We start from the raw sequence: 18087 nt of genomic DNA, 5'->3' as shown, positions 1-18087 counted from the left end.
TACCATCTTGTTATAGATAAAACTTGCTTTTCTCATATTCACTTATGGGTGACTTTGCAAATTTCCATTTTGAGCAGAGTCTCAGAGTAGAAAGTGTCACTTCATTCTCCCTATTATAGATGAAAAAAGTCAGTTTTGAAGAAGCAAATGAATAGGTTTCTGATCACTGCCTCATAGAGGAGCAGAGTCAGCACATTTACTTTTCTTAAATGATAAGCATTTAGTTGCTTTTCACACTTCCTTCCAAGCCTCAAAATTTCACTCCTCTCCCCAGGTCTGGGAGAGTTGATATCTTCGATATCTGAGAGCAGCTCCAGTCCTGGCAGGATGGTGTCAACAATAGGCTCGGCAGTGGCTCTGCTTGTTACCACTCCCTGGTTTGGAAGCTCACTTGAATTCCTTATTGTCGTTTGTGGCTGCACAGGTTCTTGTGTCCTAGCATTACTGAAGCAAAAAAGAAGAGGTGAGCGTTCAGACTTCGGTGGGTTCAGCTGCTGTTTGTTTGGACACTCAAGAGATCCCTGCTCTTCCCTGGATGAGACGCTGTAGGAATAATGGAGAATTCTGAGGGTGGCAGGGAACCAAGCCCTGGCTACAAGAACATTGTGCCTCACTCTGGTTCCCATGATTTTAGTGTGAACGTATTAGATATTCAAGGGAAGGAAATTATGCAGGAGAATATAATAGGAGAAGACATACAGGCCAGTGACAATCAGGAGTTAGTTGCTGTGTCTAAAACCTTGTTTGTACTAATTTAAGGAAAAAGCAGTTCAGTCATGTCCGACTCTTTGCGACCCCATGAATCGCAGCTCACCAGGCCTCCCTGTCTATCACCAACTCCCAGAGTTTACTCTAACTCAGGTGCATCAAGTCGGTGATGCCATCCAACCATCTCATCCTCTGTCATCCCCTTCTCCTCCTGCCCCCAATCCCTCCCAGCATCAGGGTCTTTTCCAATGAGTCAACTCTTTGCAGGAGGTGGCCAGAGTATTGGAGTTTCAGCTTCAGCATCACCACACTATAAATTTCATTTGAGGGATTTGTAATAGTGTTTGGTTTTATTTCCCTATTTTGCCTTGTTAATGCTTTCTATGACACCTTTCTTCAGATGGCAACTTTGGACAAGCTGTTTATTAGTTAGATTTAAGGAATCAAATACTTATAAGCTTGACCAGGAAGTATGTTAGATGCATTTAACTTGGGCTAACTACATCAGCTTCAGATTTTTTCCTCAGAGCTTCTTAATAATTAAGAATTCAGCACATGAAAAACAATACTGAGTTTCCAAAATTTAAAACATTTGGCTAGATTTTTTGATGTTCTTTTGAGCTTGAAAATTTTTATAATCAAATTAGGTTTACTATCCCATCTTGTTCTTTACTGCTTTGAGGACCTTTAACCTTTCCTTTTACAATTTTTGATGTCCTAATATTTGCATTGATATAAGTTCTCTATTGAACATCTAGAAGGTTAACATCTTTGGCTTTAGAGAAATTAAACTCTAAGTCTTTACCCTTATTATCTTAGGCTAAAATCTTTGTAAAATTAGTCTTTATGATCACTGCTGTCCTATTGCTTAGTCACTAAGTCTTGTCTCTTTTGCAACCCCATGGACTGTAGCCCACTAGGTGCCTCTGTCCATGGGATTTTCTAGGCAAGAATACTGGAGTGGGTTGCCATTTCCTTCTCCAGGGGATCTTCCTCACCCAGGAATCAAACGGCGTCTCCTGAATTTTAGGCAGATTCTTTACCACTGAGCCACCAGGAGGGCCCTTTATGATCACTACTAGCCTTTTAAAGAGAGGTGAGGTCAATCTCAGGATTTAGATTCTGGATAAGTTATGTTTAAGCATCCTTGATGGTATGTTATTTTTGCCAGTATCGTTGTATGTACTTTGTTATATCACATTATATTTAAACAGCATATTAACAATGTTCATTAGTTATTTTTACTTTGATAACTGAGAGCAGTATTTGGGGCATTTACAGTGCCTTCCCACTATACTACCCTTCCCACTCCCTTCCCTTCTCATATTTCCTCTTTTAAACCTACTGATCTTTTGACATCTAGCTCTATCCTCCCACCCTACAGGAACTCTTTCCTGACACCCTTGGTTTCTTTTCTTTGAACCATTACAGAATGCTTCATTGGCCAGGTATCACGTATTCTGCTTTTTTCTGTGTATGTTTTACTTAAATTTTTTTGGTTTATCTATTATTCTCCCATCTCATCATTAGTTTCTTGATGACTGGGACATCTCTCCATCCCCTCAATATTTATAGCACCTTAGTATGGCTCAGAGCATACTTGTGGGCTATTTAATTCATAAATTGGTTTGACTGTAGCTTTTTGCACTTTAAGGGGTCCTGAACTCCTGTTTTTAAGCACAGATCAGGGGCCACTTCCCCTACTTACCCTGCTGTGTGATTGGGAAGGAAAGAAGGTATTAACTGGAGGTAATTAATTGCTCAATTAAAGGCAGATCGCTTGTTGGAACTGCATGTATTTAATGCTGAGTGGAAGGGGTAGGGAAAGCAGGCAAAGATGCGAATCCAGTACATCCTCTGTGATAAGCTCTCTTTCTCACTGGTGGGTGGGCAAGTGGATAGGGGAAAGGATGAGATGAACTTGGGAAAGGTGGGAGATCTGCTCTTCTCCGGGGGTTGCCATTTCTGAGACTGAATTTTGGACATCCTTATATATGAAGGAATTAGGAGTAGAGCTATTCTGAAGTCCTTCTCTAGTTTTTAAAAACTGTGGAAATCACTGGTTTAGAGATAACCAGTATAAATCAAGGTTTTTTTTTTTTTTTTCCCAATGTTAGACCTGGATAGAAGTAGATGAAATTAGAATTGTGACCAAAAAAATGTTTGCTATTAGTGTGTCATCAGGAATAGTCTTCAAATATGATCAAAGGTATTAATATTGGGCTGGATTTTGATACTGGCAGCCACTGAGAGTCGAAATCTAATTACCTAACAGTCATTCCTTTGGGTGTTTTTTTTTTTTCTTTTAGTGTGGTTTTAATTTCCAATCTGTACTTTGTATCTACTTTTAAAATTAAAGAATGTATTTTTAAAAAGATGAAAATATCTCAACCGTGACATGAGCATAGGAACTGTGAAGAAAGCTGAGCGCCAAAGAATCGATGCTTTTGAACTGTAGTGTTGGAGAAGACTCTTGAGAGTCCCTCGGAGAGCAAGGAGATCAGTCCTGGGTGTTCATTGGAAGGACTGATGCTGAAGCTGAAACTCCAATACTTGGCCACCTCATGCAAAGAGTTGACTCATTGGAAAAGACCCAGATGCTGGGAGGGATTGGGGGCAGGAGGAGAAGGGGATGACAGAGGATGAGATGGTTGAATGACATCACTGACTCGATGGGCATGGGTTTGAGTAAGCCCCGGGAGTTGGTGATAGACAGGGAGGCCTTGTGAGCTGCGATTCATGGGGTCGCAAAAAGTCGGACATGACTGAGTGACTGAACTGAACTGAACTGTACATTGAAAAGTCTGGATCCTATTACTGACTCTGCCATACCTAGTAGTGTATTCTCTTCCTTTCTCTTACTGCCTTTTTCTCTCTTCCTCTTCATTATTTATTGAGTAAAATTACATAGATCTTAAGAGTGTAATCGTTGAAGTTTTTATTTAGGCCACATACTAATGCTGTCACTTAACTGTGGGTAATTACCTAAGGGTAATTACTTCTCTGTGCTTCAGGTTCTCTATCTGTAAAATGGGGTAATAATTTTACCTAGCCCTTAGGATCACTGTAAAGATGAAAAAAATAATACTTGTGAAACATTTATCAATATATTTGGCTCATAGAAAGTGCTAAAAGTATCAGCAGATATTATTACAAAGTAGCAGGTCCTGAGCTAATATGCTTTTGGGTTAGATCAGGTTCTGATTCGGCTGTCAGACTTCAAGGTTCTGTGGCTTTGAATGTGAAATCTCCAGGGTTGAATTCTGTTTCTCACAATAGAATTCATCAATACTCCTGATGAAACAATTTGAAAATGTTGGGTACAATAGAAAGATTATTTTCTTAAGTGCAATACTCTATAAGAAAGTAATGGCTATTCAGGCCAGATGCTAATTGGGGAGGGGTCTCCTGAGCACCGAAGCTGGCTTTTTGCCTTGAGGACAGTTGCCAAACCAGGTTAACTTGAACTTCTCCTTTCATGGCCTGAAGGCACAGGGGACAAGAGATAAAGTAAGATGTCTAGGAGGGACCCTTTGGTCTTAAACCTAGGACTTCAAGGGGCTTCTCACTCTTTGGAAAGATGAATGAGAATTAAAAAAAATTATCTACCTTTTTTCTTTCTGGTCTTCCTGGATGGCTCAGTGATAAAGAATCCACCTGCCAATGCAGGAAACGTGGGTTCGATCCCTGGGTCAGGAAGATCCCCTGGAGAAGGAAATGGCAACACACTCCAGTATTCTTGCCTGGGCAATCCCATGGACAGAGGAGCCTGGTGGGCTATATATAGTTCATGGGGTTGCAAAGAGCTGGACATGACTTACTGACTAAACAACAAACCTTCTTTCTAACCCTATGTCTATAAGGAAAATCACTTATCAATAATCTTGGTTCTGAGCAGATCCTGATTATTTGGTCCTGAGAATTTGTGGTTCTGAGTCAGCTCTGAAACAGATTTGCATCCAGAATCACAATAACTAAGTGGTCAGAAAAACCTCAAGATGAAAACTTTTAAGGAATTCCTACACTGCAAGTGTCCCTGGTACTGAGGGACCAGTTTTTCCTTTCTTTTGGAGGAATCTATTTTTACCCTAAACTTCAAAGAATCCCCATCAATGAAATTAGAAGGAAAATAAGCATCTCATAGTTTGAAAAAAAAAAAAAGAAAAATCGCTTAACACAAGGTATGAGCTGAGAAACAGAAACTTTAAAGATTAACCAAGCTGATCTGAGAAAGGACCAAATAGAACTTGGGAAAAGAAAAGAGGAGACTTCCCTGGTGGCTCAGTGGTAAAGAATTTGCCTGCCAATGCAGGAGACACAGATTTGATCCCTGGTTCGGGAAGATTCCACATGCTGTGGGGCAACTAAACCTGTGTGCCCTAACTACTGAGCCTGTGCTATAGAGCAACTACTGAAGCCCATACACCCTAGAGCCCATGCTCTGCAGCAAGAGAAGTCCCCGCAGTGAGAAGCCTGCACACCGCAACTAGAGAATAGCCCTTGCTCGACGCAACACTACAACAAGCCTATGCAGCAGTGACGACCCAGCACAGCCAAAAATAAATAAAATTATTAAAAAAAAAAAAAGAAAGAACTCAGTGAATGGATTTAACAACAGATTAATCCAATCTGAACAGGGAAATTGTCAGCTGAATGATAGATCTGAAGATAATTTTCTAGTGGCAACAGAGAAGCAAAGCAAATGTAAATCCCAAAAGAAAGGTTCATCAATGTGGAAGATACAGAATTCAGACTCAAGGTAAGTTTAATTATAATTTCAGAAGCAGAAAGAAAATGAGGAGAGGCTACATTTTAAACAGGTAATGACTGAGTCTTCTCAAGGACTGGCAAAAAGCATCACTTGAACATATTCATGAAGTCATCTGAATTCCATTCAGGATAAGGAAAAAAAATCCACACAGAGATAAAATATAATTAAATTGCAGAACACAAAAGATAAAGAGAAGATATTAAGCAAGGTCAGAGAGAAGAGGCAGCTTATTTTTAAAGACATGACAAATTATCCTGATAGTGCGGCAATAGAAGCCAGAAGACCAGTAGAATATTAAATTTTATGCCCCATAGATATTAATTATCAGCCTAGTATTCAGTTTCCATTAAAGATATCTTTAAAAAACAAAGACAAAGACTTTCAGACTTAAAAAAAGAAATCCCTAGGGTTCTAGCAGATCCTCACAAAAAGGATACATTTCAGGCAGAAGAAAATTATTACCAGATGGAAGGTTTCAGAAACAAGAAGTGAAGAACAAAGAAAAGGAAAATTTTAAGTAAAATACACATTGACTGTATGTAAGGCGATAATAATGTCTTTAGTGGAAGCTAGATAAAGGAAGTGACTTAAGTTGAAGAAACAAAAGGAGTCTTTCCAAAGTTTCTGTATAGTTTGGGAGGAGGTTAAAGATAGATTAAATTTTTATTTTGATAGATAAAGTGTACGTGTTAAAATTTCTAAGGCAACCACTAAACTTTAGTAAAAGAATGAATAACTTTCTAACTAAAGGGGAAATTGAAATGAGAAAACTATTAAACATGAAGGCAAGAAAGTTGAGAGAGAGAATAGGCAAGACAAGTAGCAAACACAAAATAAGATGTAGAAGTAAAATGAAATGTATTAGCAACTATAAAGAAATCAAAGATTGTTAGACTAGATGAAAATTTAGCTATTTGCTATTTATAAAAGATGTGTCTAAAACATGAGGATACAGAAAGGTAAATAGGTAATTATAAACTAAAAGATGGCAATTCTGACATCTGATGAAACAGACTATCAAAAAAGCATTTTTAGAGATAAAAGAATGTGATATTGGTTCAAAAGTTTGAACTCATCAGAAAAAACTTTTCTGCATCTTATAACGTGGTCTCAATGTATATTATGCATGTTATAGAAAAATTGAGAGAACTGCAATGGGAAACACATATATTCCCAGTGATATTGTAATGTACTTCATCAGTACTTGATAAAGAGGGGAAAGATCAGCTACCACATACAATATTTGAGCTATACAGTTACTAAGTTTGAGCTGATAGACATGTGAAGGCATTGCATCTCAAAACCACAGAATGCACATTTTCAAGCACATGAAGAACACTTATAAAAAGTGACCTCAAACTTGGTCATCAAGCAAGTCTTAACAGCGAGTGATGAATGATTTCATCCAGACCAGATCTGTGACCACAATGTAGTTAAACTAGATACTGATAATAAACAGCGACTATGAATAATTATAGGAATATGTTTCAAAATGACCCTTGGATCAAAGAATTTGCAGTGGAAATCAGAACCTATTTTTAACTGGATGATGACAAAAATATGATGGGTCAAGACGTGCGGTGGGGTAAGCAGCTAAAGCTTGTATAAATGTTAAAATTAGAAAAAAAGAAAGCCTGAAAATTAGCTAGACGTTGAAGAGTTAAAAAAGATGCAAAATAGAGAAAACAGATAGAAGGAAATAATTCCATTATTCAATGGAGAGGATCAAAAATGATACAATTCAGTTCTTGGTAAAAGCTAGTAATGTTGATTAACACCTGGTGAGATCAATTTCAAAAGGAAAAAGAGGCACAGTATTCCTAAGCAATATTAGGAGTGGAAAAGCAGATGTTGTAGATATTAAAAAATATTATGAACTACATGATGCTAAAACATTTGAAAGCTTAGAGGAAATGAATATATTTTTAGACAAATATAACTTACCAAAACTAGAAAAAATAGGCTGAATAGTTCTTAATTTTTAAATAAGCCATTCATTAAATATTTCTCCATAAAGTAAGGTATAGATTTAGATGGGTTTATGATCAAGTTCTACCAAGCACTCAAATAATTTCAAACTTGCATAAATCATTCCAGGGAATAGAAATGCATTTTTGAAGCTATGATAACCTCAACATAAAAATTTGTCAAGAACAAGAGAAGAAATGGAAATTATAGTACAAACTTACTTAGAAATATACATGTAACAATCATAAAACCTGAGCAGGCCAAATCCAGCAATGTGTTGAAAAGGTAATACATGGTAAACAATTTGGTTTTATCTTGGAATTGCAGGGTTGATCTAATATTGGAAAATTCATATTAACAGATTAATGAAGACTTCACTGATGGCTCAGATGGTAAAGAATATGCCTGCAATGCAGGAGACACAGGGTTGATCCCTGAGTTGGGAATTTCCCCTGTAGAAGGGAATGGCTACCCACTCCAGTATTCTTGCCTTGAGAATTCCATGAACAGAGGAGCCTGTTGGGTTACAGTCCATGGGGTTGCAAAGAGTTGGACATGACACATGATATTAAGTAGATAGAAAATGTCTTAAAATGTTTCATATCAAATTATGCAAAAGTTCAGAAAATTGGAATAGAGGGAGTTTTCTTAACACAATAAAGAATATTTACAAATAACATATGGCAAACATTACACTTAATGGTAAAATATTAAATGTACTTTGTTACTTGTTAAGATCAAGATCCATTATTCTATGCAATATTGCTTTTGATGGCTTTATATCATACTGTATCCCATTTTTTTACATTGCATCATGAGCATTTTCCATGCTCCCTTACAAAGTTTTTTGCAAACAGAAGTGTTAATATCTATCCTATATTGATGCTACCCTAATAGCTGGCTATTTAGTGTTCTATGTTTTCTGCATCATGAAAAATGATGCAATGAATATTTTCTCATGTATACGTTTTTGTCTGTATTTTTAGTGACTTCTTTTTGATATATTTCCAGCAGCTGAATTCTTGAACCAAAAGGTATGAACTCTGTGAAGCACTGGATACATATTGTATACTTGAAACCAGTCCGTTCACATGAAGCATCCCATGTCTTTGGAGAGTGATCGTAGCTCACTGCTCAACTTAGCTCAGAGCATTTGCAGCTCCTCATTGCTTCAAAGAAAAGAAAACAGAGGGAGAACTTGGGGTTTAGTGATGTCCCTGTGAGCCTTATAAAATGAACAAAGTAGTCTTTTATTTCTTTCCCTGTGTGTACATAGCTGGGAGGGGGCTAGCTATGGAATTAGGCTGTTTGCAGAGCCCTGTAACAACCAGTGAGGCAGTGCTTGGAAACCCGTGGGAAGTGGGGGGAGGGTGCTTATGAGGGGGGAGGGGAGGACAGTGACAAGCCGTCTGTGGAGTGGGGCCCCCCTGAGCCAGGCGTCTGAGCTGTTTCAGAACCTGTTAGTCTAGGCCTGGCCAGGGGACGGGAGCTGTGGCCCCTCCCACCCCATCCCTGCACTATGTAATTCTTTTGATTTTTTTTTGGGGGGGGGGTCTCAAAATTAGTGGAGAAACAAGAGAAGCAGAGCTGTCTCTGAAATCGTAGCTTTTAACTGGACTGAGTTTGAATTCTCAACCTTTAGGGAGACCTTGGTGTAGAAATTCCCAGGAGTGTTGTGTCAGAGGCTATGAGGTGCAGGACGCAGTTTGGGGACCTTTTTCCTGCTGCCTTCCTGTTCCTCAGGGCTTCTCGTTCTATGAATATTGCTGTCAGAGCGGATTAATTATGTCTTTTGTCCCTCAGCAAGGCTTAAGGAGAAGGAAATCATTCCTCCATTTGAGTTAAAGGCTATACTAATGGGAATTAACTCCGTGGTTTCTCAGGGCTATTTTAATTTATAATTAAAGCTGTATGGCTGGGGATATTAGTGGGGGGGGGGTGGGAGTTGCCGACAGCCCTTATTAAGTAGAATATTAAGTTTGGAAGCTCTGAGAGAGCATCTCACTCATCACCACCCCTGTTTTGTTCCATGGATGAGGCAGGCCAGGCACAGGGGAGTGAAGAGATTTACCTGACACTGTTTAGTCAGAGGATCAACTGGGTTGCAACCCTGGCCTCTTGACAGCCAGACATTTTTCCATTGTCTCTCATGTCTTACTACCTTTCACGGACTAGTTCCTCCTTTTCCAACAACAGGGTGTGTTTACACGTTTTAATTTCTGGCTGGAGCCTTCTTCCCTGTTGTTAGCAATTTGGAAAACACATGAGCCCCTCAGACAGTTTTCACAATGATTTCTGGCTCAAAAATTTGGCCTTGGTGTTTCTGAACTTGGTCCAAGTAACTCACTCAGATTTCATTGCAAAGAAACCTTCCACTATTTGATTCTCAAAGGACTGATACTTGGCTCTGATCCCCTCCAATCTATACACTCAAAAGGCTCCTGGATGGAGGGACAAGGTAGGTATTTTGTTAGTAAGTCATGTTTCATCTAGTCATCTCCTCCCCTTCTCCTGGCTCTTCTCCTTCACTGGCTGGCCCATAGTAGAGTTGGATTGAATGGTGGAGGTGGGAAGAATTAATCTGATTAATCATGAGTAATACAACTCTAGACTCTTTCATAGCGGAGCAGAGGTCAGGGAGGAAACACGACTGGATACAGTGTAACCTTGGGATTAGGTCAGTGGCTTTGGGAGTCAGAAGACATGAATTTGCAACCTATTAAGCTCTTTGAACTCATGCTTATAATACATGACTGACAGGGCTGCCATAAAGATCATTTTTTAAAAGACAAGATATAAATGGAAATATTGTATAAACCATAAAATGATTTACAAATAATATATATATTTTTTCTTTTATAATACAATTTTATTTTAAATAATATATTTTTAAGAAAGAAAGAATGTAAAGGAATGGGAGTAGAAGTGTTGGTTTTTATGGAAGAGGGATGCCAGAGGAGAATGGGCTGTGATGTATCAGTCACAGTAGATGAAGAAGTGGAGATAGTCAATATATAGTAGACAAATCCCTGTGCTTAAAATATAAGTATACATATAAACATAAATATATTCCCTTTCCCCAAAGTTCTCTTTTAACATCTCCTGTTCCTTCTTTTCCTTTGGCACAGTGTTAGAAATCTGTCTACCGTATATGAACTTGAATGGTTTGCTTTTTATTAAGCCATTCAGTGGCTTGAACATGTTTGTTGAGTTCCATAAAACTCATGTTAAAGCAGTAATATAGATTTGCCTCATATGTAAAAATAGCTAAGGAAATTCTAAAGAAAAGATTTCAGGGTTTGCTGTGCTTAAATACACTTCAAGGGGATTGGCGGAATCCTTTACTACTGGTGAAAAGAACTTGAATACAGCATATCCTTAGGGAAAGCCCAAGTAAATACGGAGTCATATTTTTGAAACGTAGAGGACCAGTTAAAAAAACTTGCCAAGGTCCCCGCCCCCTGCCTGTGAGTCAATTGTTAGAGGTGAAACCAGAATAGCGAGCTCATGACTGCCAGCCAGGTGTCTCTTGATACTTTGCTTTGCTGACATAGTTCATCAGTCAGAACTCTTTGGATGCAAGTGACAGAAAACCAATGTGGCTTAAATACAAGTAAACATAACATAGAAAGGAATGTACTGGCTCATTTACCTAAAAAGTACAGGAAGAGATCTGACTTCAGGTGTGCCTTAAATAATATCAGTAGGACCAAGTTTCTCTTCATTCCTCTTGGTTGGATCCCGTCTCATAGATTTCTTTTTTTTTTAACTCTTGTAGTGGCAAGGAGTTCTAGGTTTCCAGGCTTCACAACTTCATAGCCTCACAACTTAGAGTCCAGCAGAAAAGAAAGTTTCTCTTCTCCAACAGTTCAAACACAGCGTTGATCCCTGGGTTGGGAAGATCCCCTGGAGAAGGGAATGGCTACCTACTCTAGGATTCTTGCCTGGAAAATTATCACGGACAGAGGAGCCTGATGGGCTACAGTCCATGGGGTTGCAAAAGAGCTGGATATGACTGTGTGACTAACATTTACTTACTTTCTTGGTGGTGCTCTGCTTTCGTAGTTTTATGTCTGGCCTGTAGTTTGACACTGGCAACTTTGGTCATGTACCTATACAGAAAAATGGCAAAAATAAAAGTATTAACAGAATGATTATAAAAGTTACTAATCACTTATAAAATGAATTTAGGAACAATAAACTGTGGAAAATTCTTCAAGAGATGGGAATACCAGACCACCTGACCTGCCTCTTGAGAAATCTGTTTGCAGGTCAGGAAGCAACAGTTAGAACTGGACATGGACCAACAGACTGGTTCCAAATAGGAAAAGGAGTATGTCAAGACTGTATATTGTCACCCTGCTTATTTAACTTATATACAGAGTACATCATGAGAAACGCTGGGCTGGAGTAAGCACAAGCTGGAATCAAGATTGCCGAGAGAAATATCAATAACCTCAGATATGCAGATGACACCACCCTTATGGCAGAAAGTGAGGAAGAACTAAAGAGCCTCTTGATGAAAGTGAAAGAGGAGAGTGAAAAAGTTGGCTTAAAGGTCAACATTCAGAAAACTGAGATCATGGCATCCAGTCCCATCACTTCATGGGAAATAAATGGGGAAACAGTGGAAACAGTGTCAGACTTTATTTTTTGGGAGGGGGAGCTCCAAAATCACTGCAGATGGTGATTGCAGCCATGAAATTAAAAGATGCTTACTCCTTGGAAGAAAAGTTATGACCAACCGAGACAGCATGTTAAAAAGCAGAGATATTACTTTGTCAACAAAGGTCTGTCTAGTCAAGGCTATGGTTTTCCCAGTAGTCTTGTATGGATGTGAGAGTTGGACTGTGAAGAAAGCTGAGCACTGAAGAATTGATGCTTTTGAACTGTGGTGTTGGAGAAGACTCTTGAGAGTCCCTTGGACTGCAAGGAGATCAAATCAGTCCATCCTAAAGGAAATCAGTCCTGGGTGTTCATTGGAAGGTCTGATGCTGAAGCTGAAACTCCAGTACTTTGGCCACTTGATGCGAAGAGCTGACTCATTTGAAAAGACCCTGATGCTGGGAAAGATTGATGAGAAGGGGACGACAGAGGATGAGATGGTTGGATGGCATCACCGACTCAATGGAAATGAGTTTGGGTGAACTCTGGGAGTTGGTGATGGACAGGGAGGCCTGACGTGCTGCAGTTCATGGGGTCACAAAGAGTCAGACATGACTGAGCTACTGAAATGAACTGAACATGAATCCTGTCTGCATGCTTACTTGACTTCTTTTATTTCTTGTTGCTGCTTTAGAGTTTTTGGAGTTGTGAGATTTTGAGTAGAGTTGATTACAATTTCTTGTTCAAATCACATATGTAATTCTGTAGAAGTATGTTCATTTATATGGCTAAAATGTCACAATATATTATTAGTAAGTTATCAAGTGAAAAAAAAAGGCTTCAAAAAATAGAATTTAGTTTTTGTTTAAAAAAAGAAATAAGGACCACAGCATCCATGGCAATTGTCTTTGGCTGATAAGTGATACCACTATGTAAGTTCTTTTTTGGTTTTTCTACTTGCTTCGAGCACTAAAAATGGATAAACATAAATTGTTAAAGATAAATACACACGTATAAACATTTTCTGTGACTTTCCCATCCACTAAAAAAAATTCAGATTAATCGTGTTTCAAAGGCAGAATTTGAAACTAGTTTTAATAAGTCAGTTCTTTATGTGATATTCCTTAGCCACCGTCAATTAATTATTAATTCTTTAATAAGGATTGGAGATTTAAATGTTCTTAGAGTTCCAAATATAACATATATTAAATAGCAAATATTAAATCAATGAAAGTGTATTTTAGTAGCTATTTTCACCCATTATGTTCACACAGATGGGGTCACAAAACGCTCAAAAGACTCCTGCTTTGGGCCTGCTGAGCCTGGAGTTCCTGCTAGCTTTCTTGAGTAGCTCGCAGTGCCGTCTTGCAAGTTACACCTGCTCTCCTTCTGGCCACACTGTATGAGCTTTGGCTGAGCTGGTTTCTGAGGTCCCTTTCAGCCACTTCTTCCTCAGTGAGCACCCGGCCCCTGGCTCAGCTAACTCTGGTGTGGCTGAGGTTGGCTTTGTTGCATGGCGGTTGCTCCCCCTGCCTCTGCCCCGCTGACTCCATTCATCACCTCCAGCTCCACTCCCTCTCAGTGTTGAAATCAGCTGCTCTGACTCTGGAAGCCAGAGCGGGCAGCCCCTCCCTTCAGTCTCGGGCTGGAGGGAATTCAGGAAGCGGGTGTGTGACAAGGTGTCACTCGCGTTTACCAAGGGCCTGTGGTGTGTGCGCAGCTCAGGGGCAGCTTCCTGGCTGCTCCTCAGCAGCACACAGATGCCAGGGGAGCTAAGACATGCCAGTAATTAGCCAAAATAGGGGACACGCAGCCTGGAGACCATAGTGGTCAATTGCTTATCTTTGTGTTCTAGTTTAATCATTTAAACCGAGTCCTCTCCTCTTAAAAACACCTACCCAGCAGAGCTCGTCATCCAAACATACAACCTGAAGTCCCTTTGTTACTCACCCTAGCAGCAGAAATGAGTCACTTACTCCAAGGTCCTCATCTCTCCCTTCATCTGATTAGAAGGAAGGGCCAAATGAGGGCCAGATATGAGTGTGTATGTTTTAACTGTGTACAAATGCACTTTTTTTTTTTCATCTTTCCATCCCACTAATCTGACTTGGATTAAAAGTGAACAGAGAGAGCAAAATAAAGAATGAAATAAAGAATAAAAGAATAAATAAAAGAATAAAATAAAAATAAGGACTAAAAAACCAAATCATAAGATCAAGTTAGTAAGGAAAAATTAGCATGAATACAGAGCTCTCCTTAATTCTGGATAACCTAAAATATTTCTAGTATAAATCATGAATATACTTTTGTAGGAAATAGTTACTACTGGTATTACTGAAAATTATTTCTAGTTTGTAAAAAAAGGTATTCTTACTAAAAACATAAAGCGTACATGTATGCAAAATTGAGTACGTGGATGTATATAGAAATGAATATGTTGTGCTTAGTTGCTCGGTCGTGTCCAAAACTTTGTGACCCCGTGAACCATGTCACGCCAGGCTCCTCTGTCCATGGGGATTCTCCAGGTAAGAATACTGCAGTGGGTTGCCATGCCCTCCTCCAGGGGACCTTCCCAACTCAGGGATCAAATCCAGGTGACCCTCATAGCAGGCGGACTCTTTACCATCTGAGCCACCAGGGAAGCCCAGAAATGAATATATTGTATAAATAAGTAAATGCATAAAAAGACTAGAATGATGCACACCAAGCCAAAGTTATCATTCCAGGAAACGGACATGAAATGAGGCAAGTGGGGATTATTTTTGATGTATTTCAGTATTGAGTTTTTTTTTTTTAAATTGGTGAGCTTATCTAACTATATTACTAGAATATTTAAAAAAAATCTTTGTAGTACGGGGTATTGGGTGGGGAGAGGGCAGGGAGGGTTGCCTCCATAATCGTTTGTTTTCTGACCTATTTTACAGTTGTTTGCATGGGTGATTTTATCTTGGTGGGGTGGGACTCATCTTCAGCCTGAGGGAGTGGAAGAAGCAGCCAGGTGTAGCCAAGTGTCCACATGCTTAGTCCCTTAGTTCTGCCCGGCTTTTTGTGACCCTTTGGACTGTAGCCCGCCAGACTCCTCTGTCCATGGGATTTTTCAGTCAAGAATACTGAAGTGGGTTGCCATTTTCCTCCTCCAGGGGATCTTCCCAACCCAGGAATCGAACTCTTGTCTCCTATGACTCCTGCATTACAGGCAGATTCTTTACCCACTGAGCCTTTGCAGAAGTCAGGTGGGGGTGGGGTAAGAGGAAGTGGGGAGTTAGGCCTGGAGTCAGAGAAAAGGGAGGTGAGGTTGTGGTTAGGGAAGGGAGGAAGAATGAACATCAAGGAGCCAAGGAGAAGCGCTGGCAAGAGCTTTAGGAACCTCTCCTAGTTGTGGTTCCATTAATGAATAGGCACATCTCTGGTCATTTATTTTCATCTGCACTTACTGACTGCCTTTAAGTCTAGATTGCTTTAATAGGACCGATGACAAATTGTTTCCCACCTGTGGGTTTTTTTCCTGCCAGCCTTGCGTGGTTTTCCCTGGCTTTATTTTGTGATCAGAAAAGGAGTTGGAATTCTGAAAAGTTGCTTTAGCCAAATGCTGGGAACAAAGAGAACCTTGTTATGCACATCAGCTTTTGGAGGGGTTTAATTTATCAGCTCGGATCTCTGCCTTTCAAGTCCTTGCTCTGGTTAGCACTGTGTTTCTCTGTCCATGGAGGGGCAAACCTTCTGGAGAAGCCAGACCCACTGCTTGTGCACCCGGCTCTGATTACACAAGTAAGCTCAGTCTGGTCAGAGGCAGGCCCTCGTGGTCCTAAGTGGCATCCATAGAGAGTCCAGAAGAGGAGACAAGCTTTGTTACTATGTTTGCTTGACCCCCGGCTACATGGACACGTTATGGTTTCTAAGATCTCCATGGACGGATCATAAATGTAGTCCTCTGGCATGGTGTTGACTTAAAAAGTCAGGAACTGGGAATGACAGTCACCCTTCTGTTATCACCTCCCCTCCTGCAGTTGAGCTTTCCTGAAAAGCGACCAGCATGGGCTGGCTTGAGTCCTGGCTGAGTGGGCGAGCCCTGGAGCACAGAATCCAGTCTTGAAACTTGTTCCCTGATAGTGGATTGGTTTTCCCCCAGGACGGCGGTAACTTTGAGCCCTGTACGGCGCTATTAGAAAAAGCTCCAGTGGTGGTGTGTTAAAGGACCTTCTCCTGGGTGGGAAAACTTTGGGGGAATTTCTTGGGGCCTGGGGGGTACCAGCTCCCCGTGTGGAGGAGGTGGGAGCGCTGTGTGCTGTCCACGAATGCCTGGGGCCTGAAAGCATCAGGCGGCCAGTGTGGGCATGTGGCTGCCGCTTTCTTCACTTTTTGTCTCATTCTGTTTCCCTTGACAGGGCAATTTGGTTTTGATGCTGTGCCAGCAATCTCCTGACAATGAGTTACTGGAACTTGGAGAAAAGGAACTGTGTGCAGTATCGCAGGCATTTTCTGGTGGACAACAGTCCGTTTCATGGTGAGTTGCCTTTTCTACGCCTGTAGTTGGATCTTTTGTTTCTGACAGCACTTTTATTCCAGCACTCCGGATGCAAATGTGGTATAATTATTGGGTTGAACCAAGAGCCTGAGTTAACTTGCTGATGAAAAAATTACCCGAGAAGCCCCACAGGACTCCTTGCCCACAATTGGAATTGGCATGCCTCACCGCAACAACCGCAACCGCATCATCACTTTCTACCTTGAAAGTTAGTTTGTGTCAGGGCTTTTCCTCCTCTTCTGTGCTGTCAACTCCAGTCATATTCCTTCCTTTCTGATGTTTGAAATTTGAGGGGCTAGACGCACAGGTAGTATTCAGTTAATATTGGTGGATCATCAATCAGGGCTTATAACCAGCCTGGTGTGTGCGTTCTATCAGGCACCGTACAGAACGGAGCAGGTCACGGCACGTAACCGGGACAGGGTGAACGAGTGTGGCTGTAAATCAGAATGGTCGACACTAGTCATTTTCATGTAACAGGGCGGACAAGTGTGGCTGTAAATCAGAATGGTCGACATTAGTCATTTTCATGACAAACTAAGATGAATTGCTGTTACCCTGCTGATAGACAGTTAGGGGTAAGCTCTGTCAATCCTAATATCAGGATGCCCTTGGGTGAAATTGACTCAAGAGTTGAGACGCGTGTGTTGGCAGGATTTTGGGAGTGATCTCCATCAAGAGCTAGTGGAACTGTATCGAGAAGAGATATTTCATGAGGAGTGGAGTGCTGCCGAGCAGAAGCCTTAACCTAAGCTGCCTTCCCCTCTGTCAGTTTGGTTTTTCTTCCTCAAGTTAGTGCAGACATAGTATTTTTTTATTGTTTTAAATTAACTTTAAGATAAACTTTACTTTGGCAAAGCATGCTTTGCCATTTTTTTTCACGTTCATTATACCACCTTGCTATGGAACTTTGCTAGATAGAGGATGCCTTCATTTACAGGTCAAGAAAAGGAGGAAGAGAGGAAAAGGCCAGCCCAAGTTGGCATAACCAGTTATTAGCAAAGTCAGATCTAATATTTTAGCCTCTACCGTTCCAGGCTGAGTCTCTCTCAGCATTGTATCGGTGAAGACCTCTTAGCAAAGGAGATGAAAATATTGTGACTTAACACCTTGGCACTGAGTTCCGCTTTGTTTTCCTGTGAGCCTCATCTAAGGACCCTGTTCCTAGCATCATCTCTATACAGTGTTTGCTGTTAAAAATTTACAAATTTGTTTGCTGTTACAAAGTGTGGTATTTTCTGTTACAAGTTTACTTGTAATAATAATAAAAAATGATAATCAAGGAAACACAGGAGTTAGAAAAATTGCATTCTTTTTCCAAGTTTTGTGCGAGTTTTGAAAAAGTTCAGGTTTTATTCATTCGTTATCTTAGAATACCTTTGTTCAGACATCTAAAGGCTCTAACAACCTAAAAATAATTTTCTGTGTATTTTTATAGTTGTGTTACCACTTAGTGAATTACTGTATTGTTGGTAGTTATGCTGATGGCTTGAGAAACACGGTCCTACCA

The 18087-nt window shown here is 40.2% G+C and overlaps 1 protein-coding gene across 3 annotated transcripts in view; it reads left to right on the top strand.

The window, feature by feature from the left end:
- The window catches only part of PLCH1 (phospholipase C eta 1), a 227659-nt gene that overhangs the window by 9488 nt on the left and 200084 nt on the right, over nucleotides 1–18087 (top strand). For all 3 annotated transcript variants that reach the window (XM_043875364.1, XM_043875363.1, XM_043875362.1), the window contains exon 2: nucleotides 16438–16556. In XM_043875364.1, coding sequence (XP_043731299.1) covers nucleotides 16478–16556 — 79 coding nt within the window. In that variant the 5' untranslated portion in view covers nucleotides 16438–16477. The remainder of the gene's footprint in view (nucleotides 1–16437; nucleotides 16557–18087) is intronic.

The sequence above is a fragment of the Cervus elaphus genome, chromosome 19, assembly GCF_910594005.1.
Source record: "Cervus elaphus chromosome 19, mCerEla1.1, whole genome shotgun sequence".
NCBI classification, from domain to species: Eukaryota; Metazoa; Chordata; class Mammalia; order Artiodactyla; family Cervidae; genus Cervus; species Cervus elaphus.
Note: the sequence above shows the minus strand (reverse complement) of the source record. Positions and strands in the feature narration are given on the sequence as shown.